At 44.8% G+C, this 20,099-nt stretch overlaps 1 protein-coding gene across 3 annotated transcripts in view; it reads left to right on the top strand.

Moving 5' to 3' along the window:
- The first annotated feature begins 2,182 nt into the window (after positions 1 to 2,182).
- The window catches only part of LOC133373490 (septin-2), a 481,091-nt gene continuing 463,174 nt past the window's right edge, over positions 2,183 to 20,099 (top strand). Inside the window, exons 1-4 of one of the 3 annotated variants that reach the window (XM_061603307.1) lie at positions 2,183 to 2,299; positions 14,626 to 14,678; positions 15,633 to 15,762; positions 18,104 to 18,190. In XM_061603307.1, the coding sequence (XP_061459291.1) occupies positions 14,652 to 14,678; positions 15,633 to 15,762; positions 18,104 to 18,190 (244 nt within the window). In that variant the 5' untranslated portion in view covers positions 2,183 to 2,299; positions 14,626 to 14,651. The remainder of the gene's footprint in view (positions 2,300 to 14,625; positions 14,679 to 15,632; positions 15,763 to 18,103; positions 18,191 to 20,099) is intronic. The other 2 variants (XM_061603306.1, XM_061603308.1) reach the window with 2 other exon arrangements.

Below are 20,099 nucleotides of genomic sequence, written 5' to 3'. Positions count from 1 at the left end.
GCGGAAGTACAAAAAGACTTTAGGGGGGGAAAATCTTAAGGACGGAACCCCACAATTGCCCAGTGAAGACTGAGCATGCTCAGTGGCCACAGAATGTTGACAGTGGGGCAGTGGGGGGAGCATAGAAAATGTTGGGGAGTGGAATTGGAATGGAGTATTGTGGAGGAGGGCATGGCTGGCAGAAACATTCCACACAACGGCATTTTGTCACAGAGCTTGTTTGTTTAATATATATATATATGGGAAATGGACTGCTTTCAGGTCGATTCTGACTTATGATGACCCTATGAATAGGGTTTTCATGGTAAGCGGTATTCAGAGGTGGTTTTACCATTGCCTTCCTGTGAGGCTGAGAGGCAGTGACTGGCCCAAGGTCACCCAGTGAGCTTCATGGCTGTGTGGGGATTTGAACCCTGGTCTCCCAGGTCATAGTGCTAAACACATGTCTTAGTGCAGCAAGCCTAACTGAACACACAGAGACTGAGTAAACATGAATAGGATCGCACTGGAAAATGCCTCTTTCAAGGATGCAGTTCCTCTGACAGTGAATAAACTATGTACTTTTGGGGGACTGCTACTAAAGGCAAATCGTGGAACGTATTAATTTTTAGAGATCAGCTTCTTTCATTTTATATTTTATCGTAATAGTAATAACATATGCATAAAATATATACACAAAATATGTCAATAATATATAAAAGCAAAACAGACATTCCTGAGAGATACATAAGAATAGATAAAAATTACAAAATATTTAATCATCCATTTGTTGGTTGATAAAGACAATTTCCTCCCTTTATATATGTGAGAATAATATATTTCCCGTTACAGCTTGTCAAAAGATAAAATTATGACATAAATGTTTGTGTGTACAATTTATTATTGCTCTTATTTTGTTGTTGTTGCTCATTTATTCATCTAATTTGAACTTAATTAGATTATTATTAGATTTCACCCAACAGCACACCTGGGTTAGTAGCATCCTGCATTCTTTCATCCCAGTAAGCAATAAATAGGCTCCATTTTTCCATACATTTATTACTACTTGGTTTAATGCCTGACTGAACTAGATAACATTTGTTAATTGGACCACTGATACAATGTCCCAGTTTCATTCATTCCTGAGATACACCCACTGAGATCAATGGATCTAAATTACTCATAAATTACTAAGCTCCATTTATTTCAGTGGGTCTGTTCAGAGTATGACTAAATCCGGGGGGGAGGGGAGTCAATGTGGTGCTACCCTTGATTATATTGGACTACAACTCTCAACAGTCCCAGTCAACATGATGGGAGTTGTAGTCTAACAAAAGGAAAAAATCTGGCAGGCACCCCTCTTTGTTGTTGTTAATGGACCCAAGTTAGTCATGTTCATTCACTTCAGTGGGTCTACTCTAAGTAGGACTAAGCATTGGTTGCAACCTACTATATATAACACACACACACACACACACACATCTAGTAATATATATATAATCTTATTGTAAATATTTCATGTATTTATGTATTGCACGTATATACCAGTTTTATGCTGTGATGGTTTCCCATTTTAAAAATGTCCCTTTGCTTTATCGCATTTTCTTTTAAATTTTACTGCATTCTGTTGTACAATAAGACTGTTGCTGTTGTTGTTATGTGCCTTCAAGTCAACTACGACTTATGGTGACCCTATGAATCAGTGACCTCCAAGAGCATCTGTCATGAACCACCCTGGTCAGATCTTGTAAGGTCAGGTCTGTGGCTTCCTTTATGGAATCAATCCATCTCTTGTTTGGCCTTCCTCTTTTTCTACTCCCTTCTGTTTTTCCCAGCATTATTGTCTTTTCCAGTGAATCATGTCTTCTCATTGTGTGTCCAATAGTATGATAACCTCAGTTTCATCATTTTAGCTTCTAGTGACAGTTCTGGTTTAATTTGCTCTAACACCCAATTATTTGAAAATGAGGCGTCGGGAAAGGAAGAGAACTAACTCTAAAGAGAAGCCTCTCCTCCCCCTCCCCCTGCACATCTCTGACAGGGGAAAGAAAAGAATCACTTCGATGGAATCCGAGGGGAAGTCCCTGACAGGAGAAGCGACACTCTAGGGCTTTCTTCTCGGCGGCTCTCCCTCTCCGCTTTTCGACTCTTCAATTTGAAGGCGGCGGGTGAAAAGGGAGGGAGGAGAAGGTGCCATAGAGAGCGGAGGGCTAGAGCGACCGCCTGAGGCTTGTGGGATACGGGTGGAGCTTGGACGAGGAAGTTTCCCCCACCATCCTGGGCCTGGCTGCGGACGGCGGTGCTTGAGAAGGACCGAGAGGTGAGGGGGCTTTGGACTCGGTAACGGGGGCGGTTGCATCTGCTGTTGCTGTCTGGGCTTCTGCGCCTTTATTCGAGCCTCAGGCAGTAGCTGAGGCCTCCCTTCGCCCACAGCCCAGCCTAGGGAGGGGCTGCAGAGTAGGAGACGCCTGACTGACAGCCCGAGCGGGCGAAAGGTTGGTGCCTGTCAGAGGAACAGAGGGAGCTGCTTTATACTGAGTCAGAATAAAGTATTGGCCCATCTAGCTCAGTATTGTCTGCACTGACTGGCAGCAGCTCTTCCAGGCTTCAGAGAGGGGACCTCTCTAGTCCTATCTGGAGGGGCCGGGGATTGAACTTGGGACCTTATGCATGCAAAGTAGATGATCTACCACTGAGCTACGGTCCTTCCCCTAATAAGAAACTGCCTTATGTACTGTCAGACCCTTGGTACATCTAGCTCAGTATTGTCTACACTGACTGGCAGCCGCTCTCCAGGGTTTCAGAAAAGGTTCTCTCCCAGTTCTACTTGGAGATGCTGGGGATTGAACCTGGGACCTTCTGCATGCAAAACAGGTACTCTCTCACTGAGCCACAGTCTTCCCCTTTAAAGGGAGCTGCTGTATACTGAGTTAGACTCTTGGTCCATCTACTTTCTGCATCTCCTGTATATTATTCACACTGGTTGTTTGTGACTCTCTGTTGTTTCAGCAGAGGGTCTCTCCCAGCCCTACCTGAAGATGCCGGGGGTTGAACCTGGGATCTTCTGCATGCAAAGCAGATGCTCTGCCACTGAACTGCGGCCCTTCCCCTAGCATAGGAAGTTGTGTTACATCGAGTCAGACTGTTGATCTGTCTAGCTCAGTATTGTCTGTAGGTGTGTAGTCATCCAGGGTCCCAGGGGGTCTTAGACCCCTTACTTTTTTGGGAGCAGGGTCCCAGCAGAGTTCCTATGGATTCAGTGTCCTTTCCTGCTGTTTAGAACCAATCAGAGTGAAAGGAGGCAAGTCAGCCGCTGAGAACACTCTTCTCAGTAGCTAACGTACTGCAACCAAGCAGGGAGACTCAGCAAAGGAAGCTCCTTACTGTACAGCACCTTAGTGCATTTGCCCCTGTACGTGCACAGAAAATAGCAGATTGAGCTGAAAGGCAACGCGGGGAGATCTGCATTGATCGTTGCAATGCATCACTAAGGGAAAGTACTGCAAACAAAATCAGAGACTGAAAGCTCCTTTTATTGTATAGTATTAGAAGGGAGAATGGCTGTGAGAGGGCATGGTGTGACCAGCATGACCCTCCAGTTCTGAATTTGCCACTACATTACTGATTGTCTACACTGACTGGCAGCAACTCTGCAGGGTTTCATACTGGGGTTTCTCCCAGCACTACCTGGAGATACTGAGGACTGAACCTGGGACCTTCTACATGCAAAGCAGATGCTGTATGGCCCTTCCTACTGATGCATTGTCCTTACCACTGATATATGCAGGCGGTGCCACCTTTCCTGGCTAGTTGGAAACCTCGTGTGGGTGTGGGGGCTGAGAGGAGGAAGGCAAGGAGCTAACACCCATTCCCCAGGAATGAGGGGTGTCAGATTATTTGGGGGGGGTAGGAGGGGGAGAAAGCACTGTAACTCACTGGTAGAGCACATGCTTTGGATGCAGAAGTTCCCCAGCGTAATTTATTTTCTACCTGGTTTTGGAATACTTCCCTCTTCCTTCCACTGGAATGTGGGGCGACTATTTTTGGGAAAAATGGGCTGTCGCTCAGTTCATGCTTTTCTTGTAGAAGGCACCTTAGTTAATTAATTTTTTTCTTCTTCCTTCCCCCCCTTGCAATACGACCCCCCCCCTTGAATGTAGGGTGACTATTTTGGAGGAGAGCGGCTTTTGGCTCAGCGGTATTCATGCTTTGTATGCAGAAGCTCCCTAGGTTAATTTATTGCACACCTCCCAAATGCTTTCCTTCCCAGGAATGTCAATTTTGGGGGTGTGTGTGCGGCAGAAGGGTTTGTAGCTCTGTGGGTAGAGCATACATTTTTATGTAGAATGTCCCAGGTTAATTTATTCTCAAGAATGAGAGGTGATTATTTTTGGAAAGGTGTTGTCACTTTTAATAACTGATAACTGGTTCGACGGAGCCTGTGATTTTTGTATTGCTTTATATTTTGCACTTTGTTTAATGGTTGGCTGACCATAATAAACATATTCATTTTTTAATTAATTTTTTTCCAGCAATATATGTACCACATAACATCTTAGTCTCAGTCTAAGCGATGTACAGTGACAGTAAAAAGATACAGTAAAGCTAACCTTAACATCAGGAAACATTCTTAAATGCCTAAAGATCTTCACGAGGCATTGGAAGTTTATTATTGCATTTATATCCCACCTTTCCTTCAAGGTGGTGGTGTACGTGTTTCTCCCCCTATATCTTCACAACACCCTGTGTGGTAGGTTAGGCTGAGAGGCAGTGACTGGCCCAAGGTCACCCAGTGAGCTTCATGGCCGAATGGGGATTTGAACCCTGGTTTCCCAGACCCCAGTCCGACACTCTAACCACTAAATCACATTGGCTGAACCAGGAGGTGGCTTGTCTGATCTCAGCTGGGAGGGAGTTCTGCAGAATCAGGCTCATAATACTGAATGTGCAGCTCCTGGTGGGTTCAAGCCATGAGCCGTGGGGGACCAATAACAGCGACTCTCCCAAAGACTTTAGTGATGGGGCAGGAATATTAGTAACCTAGTGGTCCCTAAGGAGTTTGTACTCAACTTGCTAAGGGCCTTGAACTTGGACGGATTTAATGACTTTTTGAGACCCTGGGCTGTACAGCTATTGGACTGGATGAACAGAGAGGCAGACCTGATATAAGGCAGCTTCCAATGTTTCTTTCTGGCAAGGCTTCTGTGTCAGGCAAAATAAATAAATAAAAAAGCACAAAAAAATAAAAACCAACAAGTAGCATCCTGTTGGCACAGAAATGCAGGATGAGTGAGGGTGGTAGCGGTGGAAAGAATCACCTGGTTGTTTGGGGTCTGTTGCATAGCTCCCTAGAGATTTCCTGACAAGGGCCCAAGCCATCATCAAGCAAAATTCCACATTAGATGATAGCCCATATGGCAGTGCGTGTAAAGTTACACATGGTGCATTTTTGCTTATCACACATCTTTTAAAGCCATCCTTGGAGCTAGGCGTGCCGACTCTTTCCCTGGGAGTGCTCCTGAGTCTTCACTGGTCACAAAAATAAAAATCAAGAGGTAATGTGATTCCCAGGCATGGATGGTGGGGATAGTGGTGAATTGTGGCCCATAATACAGCTTTAAAAATCACCCTGGAAACCTGGGGGTGCTTTTCTTTAAATGTCTGCGTCAAGCAATAATTCATCAGATTGCTAAATGTTTGCCTTCATCTAAAAGAATTAACGCCCTGATTTTGTATTTACAACTATTAAAGTGTCTGGGATATCTTCCTCTCTTCCGATGAATGCCCTGTTAACTCCCTTCTGAAGTGGATACAGGGAAGTGTGTGGAGTGTTGCTTTTAGCAGGTGCTGTGTGGGCAGTACAAATCCCTACCTGAGACCCGCAACTTGGGGAAACGAAGATCCAGGGCCGGCGCCAGGAATGACTGGGCCCTTGGGCACCAGCCTGCCCCAGGCCCACGGTGCCTGCCCGCACCTACATCTCCTGCTGAGGTAAATGCTAGCCGCGTTGCGCATGCATGCCTACCATCAACTAAGGAGTTAGATGAGGCTTTCCTAAGGGGTTGATGCCTCCACGGCCATCTTGGTTGATGGCACACATGTGCGCAGCATGACCAGCATTCACCCCAACGGGAGAGGTAGGTGGAGAGTGCGGGCAGACATTGCAGGCCTGCATGGTTGTAAGGGGCATGCCTGGGAGTCCCTCTCTGTGATCTGTGGCATGGTTGGGAGCCGACACTGCTGCGGATTGCAGAATGGGAGTGCTACCCACCCTAAGGAGGGACCTGTTAAGGGCCCCTCTGGCACCAGGGGCCTTTGGCCAGAGCCCGACCTGGCCCCGGCCCTGTGGGTTTGTATCTATCTATCTATCTGTCTGGTCTGTCTGTCTGTCTGTCTGTCTGTCTGTCTGTCTATCTAAAGAAAAGGAATGACTACACTTCTAGCTGCATAATTGTCTTTTATTTCCTCTTGGGAGGAGCATTTTCCGGTGCTGAAATATTGATTCTGATCATATGTGCAGAGGTGTTGCAGACTGTAAATGAAAAATCCATTTGTTATTTACTGCTTTAGCAGGAAGGAGAGTAGCTTCTGATTATGTCTGGCCCTGTTTGGCAGTCATTCATAGAGCTCTCTCTCTCTCTCTCTCTGTGTGTGTGTTTTGTGTTTTTGTGGTTTTAAAGCCACATATGTGAGTGGCTTTTGTAGTGTACCACCGTGTATTTGTATTGGGACAAGTGAGTAGTAACCACAGTGGTGACGGTTAATGACATGTGCACAGGACTGCTATAAAATTGCATAGAAGCCACACTCTGGAGAAGCTGTGAGTATGACACGCAAGCAAAAATTATTGTCGCTATTTCCCCAAAACTAGAAAGCATAATTGTGCCTCTGAGTTGAGCAAAGTCTCAAAGTGATGTGATTAATTTATTACCGAATTGCTTGCTTTGGCTTGTTATCCAATTAACGGCTCTGAATTTCCACATCTTAGCCCCTCTTTCTTTCCCTGTGCTTATAAGCTCCAGATTTCTGCTTCGCTTTGCAATTCTGAAAGTATTTTAGGAATGCAGCATGGATTCAAGACTTCCTGCTTCCATCCCCACCCAGAGCGTCTGGTTTAAGCTATTGGATATAAATCCTGGCAGTAAAACCGGAAGGTCTTCAACACCCTGCAAAAGAGATGGGCATTTTTTTTTTAAAAAAAAATATTGTTTATATCCTAGTCACTTTCCTAAAACAAATAGAGAGAAATGGGATATTCCTTTTGTGGCTTGCATCCAACCGTTTTCCCCTTCAAAGCCTATAAAACGTGTGTGGTGTTGGTATTAAAAATTCATCAGGCTGATTACTCAATTAAAACCAGATACACACATAAGCACTGCTCCAAATGCTAGGGCTGTGGAGTCGGTACGCCAGACCTTCGACTACGACTCCTCTATTTTTCTACTGTCCGACTCCGACTCCTTCATAAATGGCAAATGTATATTAACTAGTAATAACAAATTTACTGTAGTCAAATGGTAGCACAAGGCATTTCATCACCACCACGTGAATCCAGAGCTTGGAAAAGTTACTTTTGTAAACTACAACTCCCATCAGCCCCAGGGATTGGGCTCATTTGGGCAACCCCTTTTTTTAACTGATCAGTCGGCTCATCAGATATTGTTGCGTAATGTTTAGGTATCTTTAGAACAACAAATAAGGCCCTCTAGTCATCAAGAAGCTTTAATGCAGAAAAGAAAGAAGCTTTAATGTCAATTGCAAAATCAGCTTACTGAAAGTGTTTTCTTTTAACTGTCATGAATTACTATAAGTTTTGACAATGTTAGGCATGGTTTCTGTAAATGTGAACGATTCACTCAACAGTCCTTCTCTGGCTGGGGCTGATGGGAGTCCAGCGATATCTGGAATGTGACCGATCCCTGCAGGTACATTGTGGGAACTAAGAAGCTGTGGCAAAGGCTGGAGGAGGGATCTGAAATAGCTGATAGATCTGTCCATCTGTGTACATCGCTCTGTGTACTTTTAGTAGAGGAGCAGGATATAGATAACAGTTATTTTTACATACCCACATGTTCTTGTAATCATCACAATAAACCATCGGCTAATTTTTTGGTATACAGCAAACCCGAAGACTTGACATAATGTTTTCATTTTGTTGTGACTAAAGAGAGAAATCCTCAGATGCCAACTGATAAGTTTACTTTTCTGCATCCCCAAGTTACAAAGGAAATGAACTGGCTTCCTTCCTGCCTTTGCCAGAGGGGACCTCATCTCATAAAGGGTTTTGGGATGACCAAATAACTTTGAATGTTTAGGTTTGACTATGACTGACACTGATCTCTGTGTTCCCTTTGCGTGTAACTTTCAAAAAGGCTGCGCTCCCGTGAGATCGGAAATGTTATTGGTACAGTACGTGTCGTTCAGAAATCATCTCTGATGAGCGGTGGTTTGACCAAGTTACATAACGGCAAAATGTGCCCGGGGAACTCCACTTTCAAAAATATTTGTGTTCTGTTTTGTATGTCTTCAGAAACTGCTGCGCAGTTGGTTATTGGGAATAAAATGGGCAATTCTTACTGTTTTTGATGTGTTCAACAGCTTGTTACTCGAGTACATGGGAATTTCCCTGCTTGCCTCGATGTTGTTGCTGTTCAGACGGTTTTGAGTCAGGTCTGAATTTGTTTAGTTGAGATGTTCCGTAAGTTCCCTAAGCAAATATGTATTTTTTTTTTGCTTTTAGTTAAAAATACTTACGGTAGTGTGGCAAAGTTTTGGGGAGTGTGCATAGGAGAGGGTTAGGCTCCTCCCCCAGCCAGTGCTGTGCTTCAGATGTCCCCACTTTCTATATTAAATCAGTGTGACCTGTGTTGGGCTATTTCTAGTTGCACCTAGCGCAAAGTGTGGAGTGTTGTTATTGTTACCACTGCATCTTGAACTATTATCTCTACTCTTTAAATATTTGGAATAGTGTGATAGTGTCTGTAACTAAATAGTTTGGCTCTCAGCTGTCATTAGGGATGGGGGAGAAATTAAATTCAGCTCACAGTTAAAGCTGAATTTATCAAATTCGCGCTTTCCAAAACAAGATGAGAACTGAAGCCCAGCCATCCCTTGAAGGTCGCACTTATCCGAATTTTGCGATGTAGTTCGCCAACCATGCAATGTTTACAAAAATGCATATATTAGGGAAAAGCGTACACAAAATTGGAGAACGTAATGTACAAAAGTGCTTTATATTAGGATAAATTGCTTACGAAAGATGTGTACATTAGTCAAAACGGCATACAGAAATGTATTTATTTAGGAGAAATTCGCACTAAGCTACTGAAGAATTTTCATGAGGATTTCCAAAAAAAAAATACAGAAGTTGCTGCAGAAATGTGGAGAACTGAATTTAAGGTTAGAAAAATGAGAAACAGAGAGAACCGAAATGGACAGATCATCCCATCCCTTGCCATCATGACCAGTAGAAGAGCCCTGCTAGATCAGGATAAAGGCCTATTATAGTCCTGAATCTTGTTCTTTCAGTGGTCAACCAGATGCCCCTGGGAAGCCCGCAAGCAGGACCCGAGTGCAACAGCTCTCTCTCCACTTGTGGTTTCCAGCTACTGGTATTCAGAAGCACGTTGCCTCCAACAGTAGAGGGTAAAACATAGCCACCATGGCTAGTAGCTGTTGATGGTGTTACCCTTCATGCAATTGTCTAACCCACTGTTCTTCAACCTTGGGTCCCCAGATGCTGTTGGACTACAACTGCCTTCAACCCCAGCCAGCTTAGCCAATGGCCAAGGATGATGGGAGTTGTAGTCCAGCAACATCTGGGGACCCAAAGGTGAAGAACAGTGGTCTAACCCATTTAAGCACACAAGAAGAGCCCTGCTGGATCAGGCCAGTGACCCTCCTAGTCCAGGATCTTGTTCTGACAGCGGCCAGCCAGATGCCCCTGGGAAGCCCGCAAGCAGGACCTGAGGACAACAGTCTCTTTCCCCTCTTGCAATTCCCAGCGACTGGTATTCAGAGGCTTATTGCATCTGACAAGCGCTCCTAAGGCTGAATTACGTAGCCATTTTGGAAGAGTGAAATGAATATCACCAGTAAGGTTTCTATTGTTCCTACTAGGTTTTTTTGGGAGGGAAGGAGGCAGTTTTTGATTGCATTTTAAGTTGTTTTTGCTTCTTGTAAGCCACCTTGAGTTGATTCTAGAAAGGAGGCATATAACATTTACTTGCAAACGGACATTTATCGTTGAAGCTAATAGTCATATGAATTTGAAACGAGTGTGATGCGCTTGCCTTCAGTAGCTCTACAGTGTCTTGGATACACTTAGATGTTATACTGAGTTAACCATGACTTCACCAGCATTTCTTTGTAAGTTTTAAAGTGAGAGGATGCAATGGCCGAAGCAATGGGCAATGGCAGCTGTTGAGATGTGGAGACCCTTTGCCTTCAGCGGCAGAATTCTAGTCTCTTGACGCTTTGGTGTTCCGTGCCTGTTTCTTTTATTTTTATTGTAGACTGTCAATTATGTAGAAAAGCAACATACATGAGCCAGCGAAGTGTTATAGTTAAGAATGCTGGGTGAGATTCAGACTGAAATCCCTGGTCACTTTGGAAGTGCATTGGGTGGACCAGTTACTGGTCCAAGTCTCAGCGTAACTGTATCTCCTAGAGTTGTGGTGAGCTCTTAGGAGGAAGGGTAGGAAAAATCCGCGGGCAGCCTTGTATTTAAACTACTCTCCTGGGCAGTATAGGTGACAAGTAGGGGAAGGGCGTAGATCAGTGGTAGAGCACCTGCCTTGCGTGAAGAAGGCCCCGGGTTCTATCCCCAATGGCATCTTCAGGATAGGGCTGGGATGGACTCCTGCCTGAAACCCTGGAGAGCCTCTGCCAGTCAGTGTGGACAGTACTAAGCTAGATGGACCAAATGCCTGACTGTATAAGGCAGCTTCCTGTATTCTCCTAAGGAATTCCATGCAGGTGAGTGCGTGTCATTTCATCCACAGAAATTAGCAAAGGAAGGACACATTGCTTTGTCCCTCCTCTTCCAGCCCGCTTGGTTTCCATGGTGTCTGGAGGAGGGCAAGCCCCTTTGTACCCAGTGAGCACGGGAACCAAGTGGATTGGCAGAGGAAGGACTGAGAGATGTGCTCCTCCTCTCCAAGTCCACTTGTTACAAGGCATTTCCTTCCCTCTCCCCGATGTGGCTTTTTCTGGCTTCCTATATGAAGCTGTTATAAGTTACAACGATGAGGCTGATAGATCTATGAGGGCAAACATGCCCTTATGAAGAAATGAGAATGGGTTTCAGACATCTTGCACGCAAGGAAGGCCAGGGATTTGTCTGTGTTACAAGTTTATTGGACATTGGGGCTTAGTCGAAGCTGATTTGACTATCAGCTGACCTCCAGGAAAGACGTCTGGGCATTAGTCCAAACACTACTGAAAGCTCTGTTTGTACAGCTGCATTGCATTTTTGGGGTGGGGAGGTCTTTAGTAAAATATAATGAAGCTGCGTTGAGAATATTGATTAAAAACAAGTCCAGTGATTTTTTTTAAAAAATGGCCTGGTTAATTGAGCAGCAGATTATTTAAAAAAGCAGTTCTTTCAAAACAAACATTGTTTTATCAAAACAGCAGACGGCTAGTGTGATCCCCTCTTCTCTCCCCACTCTTGTCCAGGGGAGGATGCTTTTTCCAACAGATGCCAGCAGAGACAGCCAACGTGGTGACCTCCAGGACTCTAACTCCCATCACCTCTGGCCAGCATGGCCAGTGGTCAGGGATGATGGGAGTTGCAATCCAACTGCATCAGGAGGGCACCAGGTTCCCCATCCTTGATCTAACCTAATGAAGGCTGCAGTTAGTTCTGTGTGTGCTTAACAAAGTGCCAATGAATGCAGTGGGAATAAACGTCTGAGTAAGCATGCATTGATTGGATTGTGATGCATGTCTCTATAACATCTCCTGTGTCTATTAAGGCCAGTGGAGGCTGGTCCGTTAGAGCAAACAGGGCACTGCCCCATCGAGCTCAGTCTGCCCTCAGCCAGCCCCTCACCTGCCTGCCTTCTTACTTACAACCAGTCCAGGGGGTGCCACTGGCTGTCACCTTCCTCTTCCTTAGTCTCAGTTTTGCCCTTTGTAGAACTGAGCAGGGAGGAGGATGGGGGACAAAGCCAGAATTAGTTGGCTCCGCCTGTCATTGGCTCTGGCTCCACCCACTGTTTGGGCTCCCTGCATTCCGCCCCATCGGTCCCAACAGGCACCACTTCGAAGACTGTTAACCGACTGCAGAGTCTGAAGGCTTTGCTGTCACATCTCGCTTTCTCTTCTAGCCCTTCTTTGTGTGTGGTTAACACCTTTTGTAATAGAGTTGTGCGGAATGCGAAAGGACAGGCAAGCCCTGTGAACCAGCCCTGTGAACGGTTGGACTGAACCTCTCGATTAATTGACTACTTGTGATCCATATCTTTGTTGGATGGCAGTAGGGAAAAGCTGAAGATTTGTGGGCTCCCTCCTCGTTTCCTCCTTACTATTTTCTTAGGTGCAGGCGTTTAGCTGACCACTTGCATTCTGTCGTAATTTTGTGTTGCATCCTGCCAGCAGCAGTGAATCTTAGTAAGCAACAGGAAAACATCTGCATCCAGAAGTCACAGGTGTCTGTCTGCAGGTCACTTCCTCCTTTTCAGGCCAAGAAGTGTGTTTGTCAAGAAAGCCAGCAATTAGGTTTCTTGCATCTCTCCTTCTTTGTTTCTGTACACATTCTGAATAAAGGAGGAATTGGTTTCATTTTTTTCTAACCCAACTGTGTGGCGAGTCTGTGGGGCTATACAGGAACATAAAAACATTAAAAAAAAAAAAGCCCTGCTGGTTCAGGCCAACAGCCCATCTAGTCCAGCATCTCACAGTGGCCACAGTTAGAAGCTCACAACCAGGACCCGTGTGCAACAGCACCTCTCCCCGCTAGTAATTCCCAGCCACTGGCATTAAGAGACATATCCTGACAGTAGCCGTCATGACTCATAGCTGACTGTTCTGTTTTTCCCAAAAATGGTTTCTGCTAAGGTTGCTTGAATTCTGCAATCTGTATACATGATTCAAACATGTTTGTATGTTTGTCCGGTGGCATGACTTGACTTTGCTTCTTCTGATCATGGGGCAAGAGATTTGTAATGAAACAAAGCCTTGTCATTGGGGATGCTGGAAATACTGAGGCCAGACTAGATGTGACACTGGGACATCTGTGATGGTTTAATCTCTCTTTCTCTCTGTGTTGTTTTTTTAAAAAGTAAATTACACCTAAATTGGTGGGGCTGTGAATTGGGGTTTCCATATTGGAGGAGGGGACATTTAGCCCTTTCCCCCGCTGTGCTGTTTTACTGATCTCAATAGTACCTTCTCCTGAAGCTGACATTTGCCGCATGGATGGAAATAGATGGATACTATATATTTGTCCTCATGGGGAATTTTTTGCCCTGGGATGTGACTTAAATTGAGAACGGGCGGGGGAAGGGTCAACCTCTTCCCCCAACACCATGCTCTGATGTGAATTCCCCTCTTACGCTGTCCCTGCTCCCTGGTAACTGCATATACATTTTTTTTAAAAAAAAGTTGGAGATCTGATCTTGGTTCTTTAGACATCACATGTAGCTTACCTTCATACAGCCACAACTCTGCTGTCTGAGATTTCAGCAGCCATTTTTCAAATGCTAAGGGCTAGAAATTTATTTTTAAAAAGTTGTGAATATAAGAGATGAATTTTTCACCCAAGAAGACTACTGAGGCCCTAGGTTGGGCTTTTCCGTTTTCGGGAAAAACGCAACGATACGGTCCTTAGCAGTATAACTACAGACAAAAGCCGGATGGATTGCCTGGCAGGGGCCGCTCTGTGGTTTTGGCCTGGAAATTGGTAGATCAAAGGGATGGGATAAGCTAGATCTGTGATGTGTTTTGAGGACCCGAGAGGCAGCACTGCAAAGTGGTACAAGTCTGTAAAAAATAGTTAACGTACCTCTTGATACTGATAGTAACACGAGCAGGAAGTGATCTCTTGAGTTACCTTCGCTGGCCGGAGCTGATGGGAGTTGGGATCCAACAATATCTCTGGGGCCACAGGTTCACCAGCTCTGACCTGTGCTCTAATAATCATTTGGTCTATTTTGAGAAATGGTGTCTTCTTAGGTCATCAGGTGTGCTTCTAATGATTATTTGGCTATAGTAAAATTTATTTATTATTTGTGAGTCACCTCATAAAATATTCCTTAGTGGATGTACAGTAGAATAAACAACATTCAAAACGTAACAGGCAATGGAAATTCAACGATAAAACCAACCCAGCCTCTGACCAGCAATAAAATTGAACTCTGCATACTTCATAGAACAGATGCAAGACAGTTATCAATAGCTAATTCAATTAACATCAGTAGGGCTAAAAAAAAAAAATTAAAGCTAGTTGCCATCATTCTGCAGAGACTAAACTAAATGATATCAAATGACGAGCAGCCCTTTCTCTTATAATGTGAATTTCCGTGGCTAGAGGTGGTTGCGGAGCTGCATCTGTTTGATTACCTGTGCTATAGAGGTAAAAATGAGACGAATTCTTGGCTTTCCAGTTAACACAGATTCTTTGCCTGTTTCCGCCCCGCCCAGGCTCTGAAATTTGCAGCGCGAAGAAGATGTCTCAGTCTGGCGAAAAAGTAAAGGTGAGTAGAATGGCTCTGAGGCATAGCTCAATAGAACGATGTGCTAACAACATTGCTTGTGTCAATATTTTCCTGGGAATTAGGAAAGTCTGCCTTGTGTTTTGACTGGTGGACTGCTCTTCCATGAGCCTGATATGGGTGGGGGGAACATTCTGCTGAAATATATCTTGGGGAATGTCCAATACATCCTATACAGAGCTGTGTACGTACCATACATTCAAAGTGCATCCCCCCCCAAAAAAGAGTCCTGGGAACTGTAGTTTGTTAAGAGTGCTGGGAATTGTAGATCTGTGAAGAGTGAACTACGGTTCCCAGGATTCTTCTTTTTTTTGGGGGAAAGGGGATATGCTTTAAATGTGTGGTGTGTACATAGCTTAGAGATGGCTCTGGTTTGAGCAGAGGATTGGCCCTCCAGCCGTTATCCTTTGCTCTGCTGCATAGTCAGTAGTTGGGTACAAGACGCAATTTGTATATTTGTTTTTAATGTTCAATGTTTTTAATTTTTGTAAACCGCCCAGAGAGCATTGGCTATGGGGTGGTAAATAAATAGATAAATAAATAATTCTCAGACATGATTTGGGTTATTAAGCAGTATTTTGATTATTAAAAGAACTCTGTGGTACTTCAGACATCCTCAAGTGTTGAAAGAGGAAGTACAGATAACCCGTAGTGGTGGTGGGGGAATGTGTATACTCCCTGTGGCGAGGTGCGTGTCCTTCCGATGCCCGGGCAGAATGTACATTTCCTCCCCTTGCAACGTTTGCATGAGACCTGGGAAAGAGGAAGCCTGAGTTATCCTTCCTGCTGCTTTACTTCTGGCAAACATCCAGAGCAGCCTTTTTTTTTTTTTCGTCCTGAGGGTTTGTTTTGTTTTTTTCTCGATCCATTTTGTGTGTTGTTTATAACAGAACTTCTGTGATTTTGTTTTAATGACTGTCCATTTCTGATTTCCAGCTTTCTTTTCTTGGTTTCCTCTCTCCCCAGTTTTCTGACTCTGCAGGATATGTCGGCTTTGCCAATCTCCCCAACCAAGTCCACAGGAAGTCTGTCAAGAAAGGTTTTGAGTTCACCCTAATGGTGGTTGGTAGGTACCCCTTCTTTTCATAAACACTTGATTGTTAAACTGTGCTAGGCTGTTAAATATACACCTGTCTTTAGTGTGAATGTACATTGGCTTCCCCTCCCTCATTTTGGGGTGTGTGTGGAAACCTGTCGCTGAAACTGATACGAGGAGGCCAGTTTAGTCTGGACATCATCCAGAGATTTGCCTGTCCCTGACCTCAGTGGGGTGGGCGATTCCCAGTGACTGGCATTCACAGGCATACTGCCTCCGACAGTGGAGGTAGAACATAGCTATTGTGGCTATTGATAAAACCACAGATAGCCTTATCCTCCATGAATCTGTCTTAACCCTATTTTGTAGCCATCCAAGTTGATGGCCATCGCTGCTTCTGTTCCTAGCCGTGGTTGCAAACATTGGATTGAAATGAACCACAAGTAGTTGCATGCCGATATAAATGTTGCACTGTGCTTGGCTCCAAACAGGGAAGGCAGGGGGAAATTTGTGCCCAAGAGAGGGAGGGGAGAGAAAGGAAGGTGAAAGGATGTGTGAGTCTGTCGGCTGCTCCCAATTTCCTAAAAGTGGGTGGCGGATTGGAAAACATATGCCTCAACTAGGCTGACGAGCGTTGATACAGACATGAATATTTCACAGGCGCTGCCCAGTTTTGTCTGGTTAGGAAAGCTGGTGGCAAGAGAATGTTTTCCAGTGACTAGAGACTGTCACTGAGCCACCGAACCTAGGCTATTATTGGCAAGTTATTTGCGGCAGCATTGTCTGTGGTTAGGTTGCGATGCCACCCAAACTCCCACTGACTCACTTCCTCTGTGTTGCCTGTGAGGACACTTGGGAAGCTTTCTGTGTTGGTTGAAAGGAAACAAAAGCAAATGCCAGGTAATGGTTAACGAGGGCTTTCTGCATCACCGCAAAAAGGGCTTTTATGCCTGCAAGCCAAAAGGAGAAACTGGGATTCTCTGGACCCAAGCAGAAGACGACGCTGTGAATTTAGTTGGCATAGTCTATGCCCTCAAAAGGCTTGATTGATTGAGTTTATTTATATGCCGCCTTTCTCCAGTGAGCGGTGTCCAAAGCGGCTTACAGCGGATATCTACTTATCAAAATACAAAACATTTAATGGGGGGGGATGGGGGGGAAGAGAACAGTTTACAAAATACCAATAAATTCAAAGAAGGCAAAAAGTCAACCATTTAGCAACCATAGAACAAATTCAGTATTGCAAAAGAATTAATCTAGACTTAAATACAGAGCAAGAAGAAAGTTGAAAAACAATGAAGTTGCTGGTGCAGCTCCTGTTGCACACCGAGGAACCTCAGCACCCTGGGTTAGGTACAGTTCCGAGGGAGAGGAGTCTTCTCACCAAGCTGGCTGAGTCGTAGCTGGATCTCTCATCTCTCCTCCAGAGGAGACCTACCAGCAACAGGGTAATGCAGGGGAGGGCAATGCCGGTGAGGCCTCTTTCCCGGCCTCCTGGTGCAGGTCTTGGGTTGGTGTGGGACGTGTGTGGTTCTGCCCTGTCCACTTCAAAGCCTAAAAGGGCCAACCCTCTGGCCAGACAGTGGGCACTCCTCCTCTGTTCCATAGCCTCCCTTCTGCTGCGCTCCTTGCACTGTGCAGTGGGAGGCATCTGATTCTTCAGACTCAGCAGAAGGTGCCTGTGAGCGTCCAGGCTATGGCCGTGTAGGCCCTGGTGATCCGGGAGGTTCCCCTGGGAGTTCCTGTCCATCAGCCTCAGGTTTGATGGTCTCCCTATCTTTAGCAGTCAGCTCTGAGCCCTGACCCGGCTCCCCATCTGGTGCCCCTGCAGCCTCCGATTCAGTTTCTAGATCACACTCTCCCCTTTGTCTTAGGCGAACAAATGTCTTGGGACAGCCCTGATGGCTGCTACCTCAGAAATGAAAAGACTAATGTTATGTGATTGATTTTTTTAGGAGACCAAATTTATTTTGTTGCCATTCACCATCATACGGTTTTTGGGGGGCCGGGGGAGAGGCTTCAGTTTGTGGCATGATGCATTGAATGCATTTGTTCTTAAAGATAAAATGGGAATCAAATTAATGTCGGAATCTATGCGGTGTCATAGCGGCTGTGTTTGTAGGTATTTGATTAGAGTACTTCATTTGACCTTGTAGGTTGTTTTAAGAAAATGTGTGGATTAAATTTAGAATATGTATGGTACAATATGCTCAGGCTTGTTTTTCCTGTTTTCTTTAGCCTAGCTTAGCAAAGCGTTTGATGTCACTATCTTACAAATCAGGGTGGATGCTGGCAGCAAGAGATAAACCTGAGCCTGGAAAGTGGAGAGGGGGAGATTATTCCAGTAATTATACATCCATCTTATTCACAGGTGAATCTGGCTTGGGAAAATCCACTTTAATTAACAGTTTGTTCCTGACCGATCTCTATCCTGAACGTTACATTCCTGGAGCTGCAGGTAAATCAGTCTGGTCCAGACCACAACCTCTGATTTCGCATGCTTTCCTGCTGTTGATATTTCCCCTATGCAGGGGTTATTCTTGCATTCTGATGATGACGGATGACTTTTAAAAACAAATAGTAGGGCTGCCTCTCGGTTTTAAAAAACAACAACCATAATCTCTTGTCAGTTTGATCAATTAATTAAATTATTTAAATTTGCATGCGTGTAAAGGCAAAAATTCACAACATGTAATCTGGTATTCAGAAAAACACCACAGCACATTATGGAAGATCCCACTTAGATCCTCACTTCCTAGGAGTGCTTCTGTCATGCTAGCCAGGAGGCCGTGCCCTCCCCCAGGATGCCATAAGCCAGCAATGGGGAACTTTTTTCTGCGGAGAGCTTTCCAGAGGCCATGTGATGGGCGGGGCCAGAGGCAAAGTGGGCGGGGCAATAGATATGACTCTTGCCTTTGTACAGTAGGCTGCGTTCCAGTCATGCAAAAGTCAGAGGCTTCTACATACCCAATGCACTGCTTGCCTCCACCTGGGCACATAAGAAGCGTTTTAGCTAAGCAAAAGGAAGGTGTGGCGTGGCTTAGGGAAGGGGTGTTGCCTTGGGAGAGTCACGAGGGCCGGATAGAGAGGCCTGGCGTTAACGCATTTAGCCCTTTGGACTGGAGGTTTCCGACCCCTCCTATACGCAGGAAGTTACTCAAGCGATGGATTCCACTCTCCCCAGGTTCTTTTTTTTCCTTTTCCACCTGCTATTCAATACTGTTGTTGTTGTTATTATACTTTTTAGTCGCTTGTTACTTAAAGGTCTCCAGACAACTTGCAACACGTGTAAAACAGCAAAATAAATATAAAATATAAATGCAAATGCTATGGTTACGGAGCGTGCTCACTCCTCATTGAGCTGAGAGTTTTGTGCTGTTGTTTGTTTTGCTTCCTTAGTTTATAAAAGAAGATTCATGCCCTTCTGCATGTTGATACTCGTTTCTCAGTGTTCTGGCTTTGGCTATGATTATCATCGTCTTGATTTATATACCTGAAAATGCCAAAGTAGGCTTAGAAGCGGTTTACGAAGTGTAAAAGCCAGTTACACACTTATCAGAATCTAAACAAATTGCAGTTGCTTATGATTTGACCTAATATACATGCTAGTACATACAGTTAACCCTTAAAGCGTGTTATGGAGCTCAATGCCTGACTCTCAGTAGCGTTGTTATGTGCCTTCAAGTCGACTACGACTTACGGCGACCCTATGAAAGCGACCTCCAATAGCATCTGTCGTGAACCACCCTGTTCAGATCTTGTAAGTTTAGGGCTGTGGCTTCCTTAATGGAATCAATCCATCGCTTGTTTGGCCTTCCCCTTTTTCTACTCCCTCCTGTTTTCCCCAGCATTATTGTCTTTTCTAGTGACTCAGTAGTGTAGACATCCTGAAGTATTAGCCAGCACTGAGGTGAGAATTGCTCCTTTTCATCTCCCTAGCTCAGTGTGAGGCTGAGTTTCCTTGCCATCTGCTGGAGCTTAGAGAAAAGCAAGTGAACTCTGCCTCCTACTGAGCCAAGGGGAGAGGAGAGAGATTATAAACGCAACAGGTTGACTGGGGGGGAGGGGGAAGGGTTTGCTGTGGCAGCAAAAGCTGATTAACTGAGCCCAAGATTTTTAACGGATTGATGGAATCAATGCACACTGCAGTTCATACCCTACCTTGTTAAATAAGGGAGTATGCTTCAAATTGTTGCTTATGCAAATCATCTTAACTGCCTCCTGTCTTGTGCTTTCTTCAACATCAATGCTTCTGTTGTCTGACTTCAAAGTACTTCTCGCTTTGATCCTCCATCTAAATTGACTTTACAGCATCGCTGAAATGATTATATTGTCTACGCTCTGACGTCTTCTCGCTTTCCCACGGT

The sequence above is a fragment of the Rhineura floridana genome, chromosome 19, assembly GCF_030035675.1.
Source record: "Rhineura floridana isolate rRhiFlo1 chromosome 19, rRhiFlo1.hap2, whole genome shotgun sequence".
Classification (NCBI taxonomy): Eukaryota; Metazoa; Chordata; class Lepidosauria; order Squamata; family Rhineuridae; genus Rhineura; species Rhineura floridana.
This window is presented reverse-complemented; position numbering and strand designations above follow the sequence as displayed.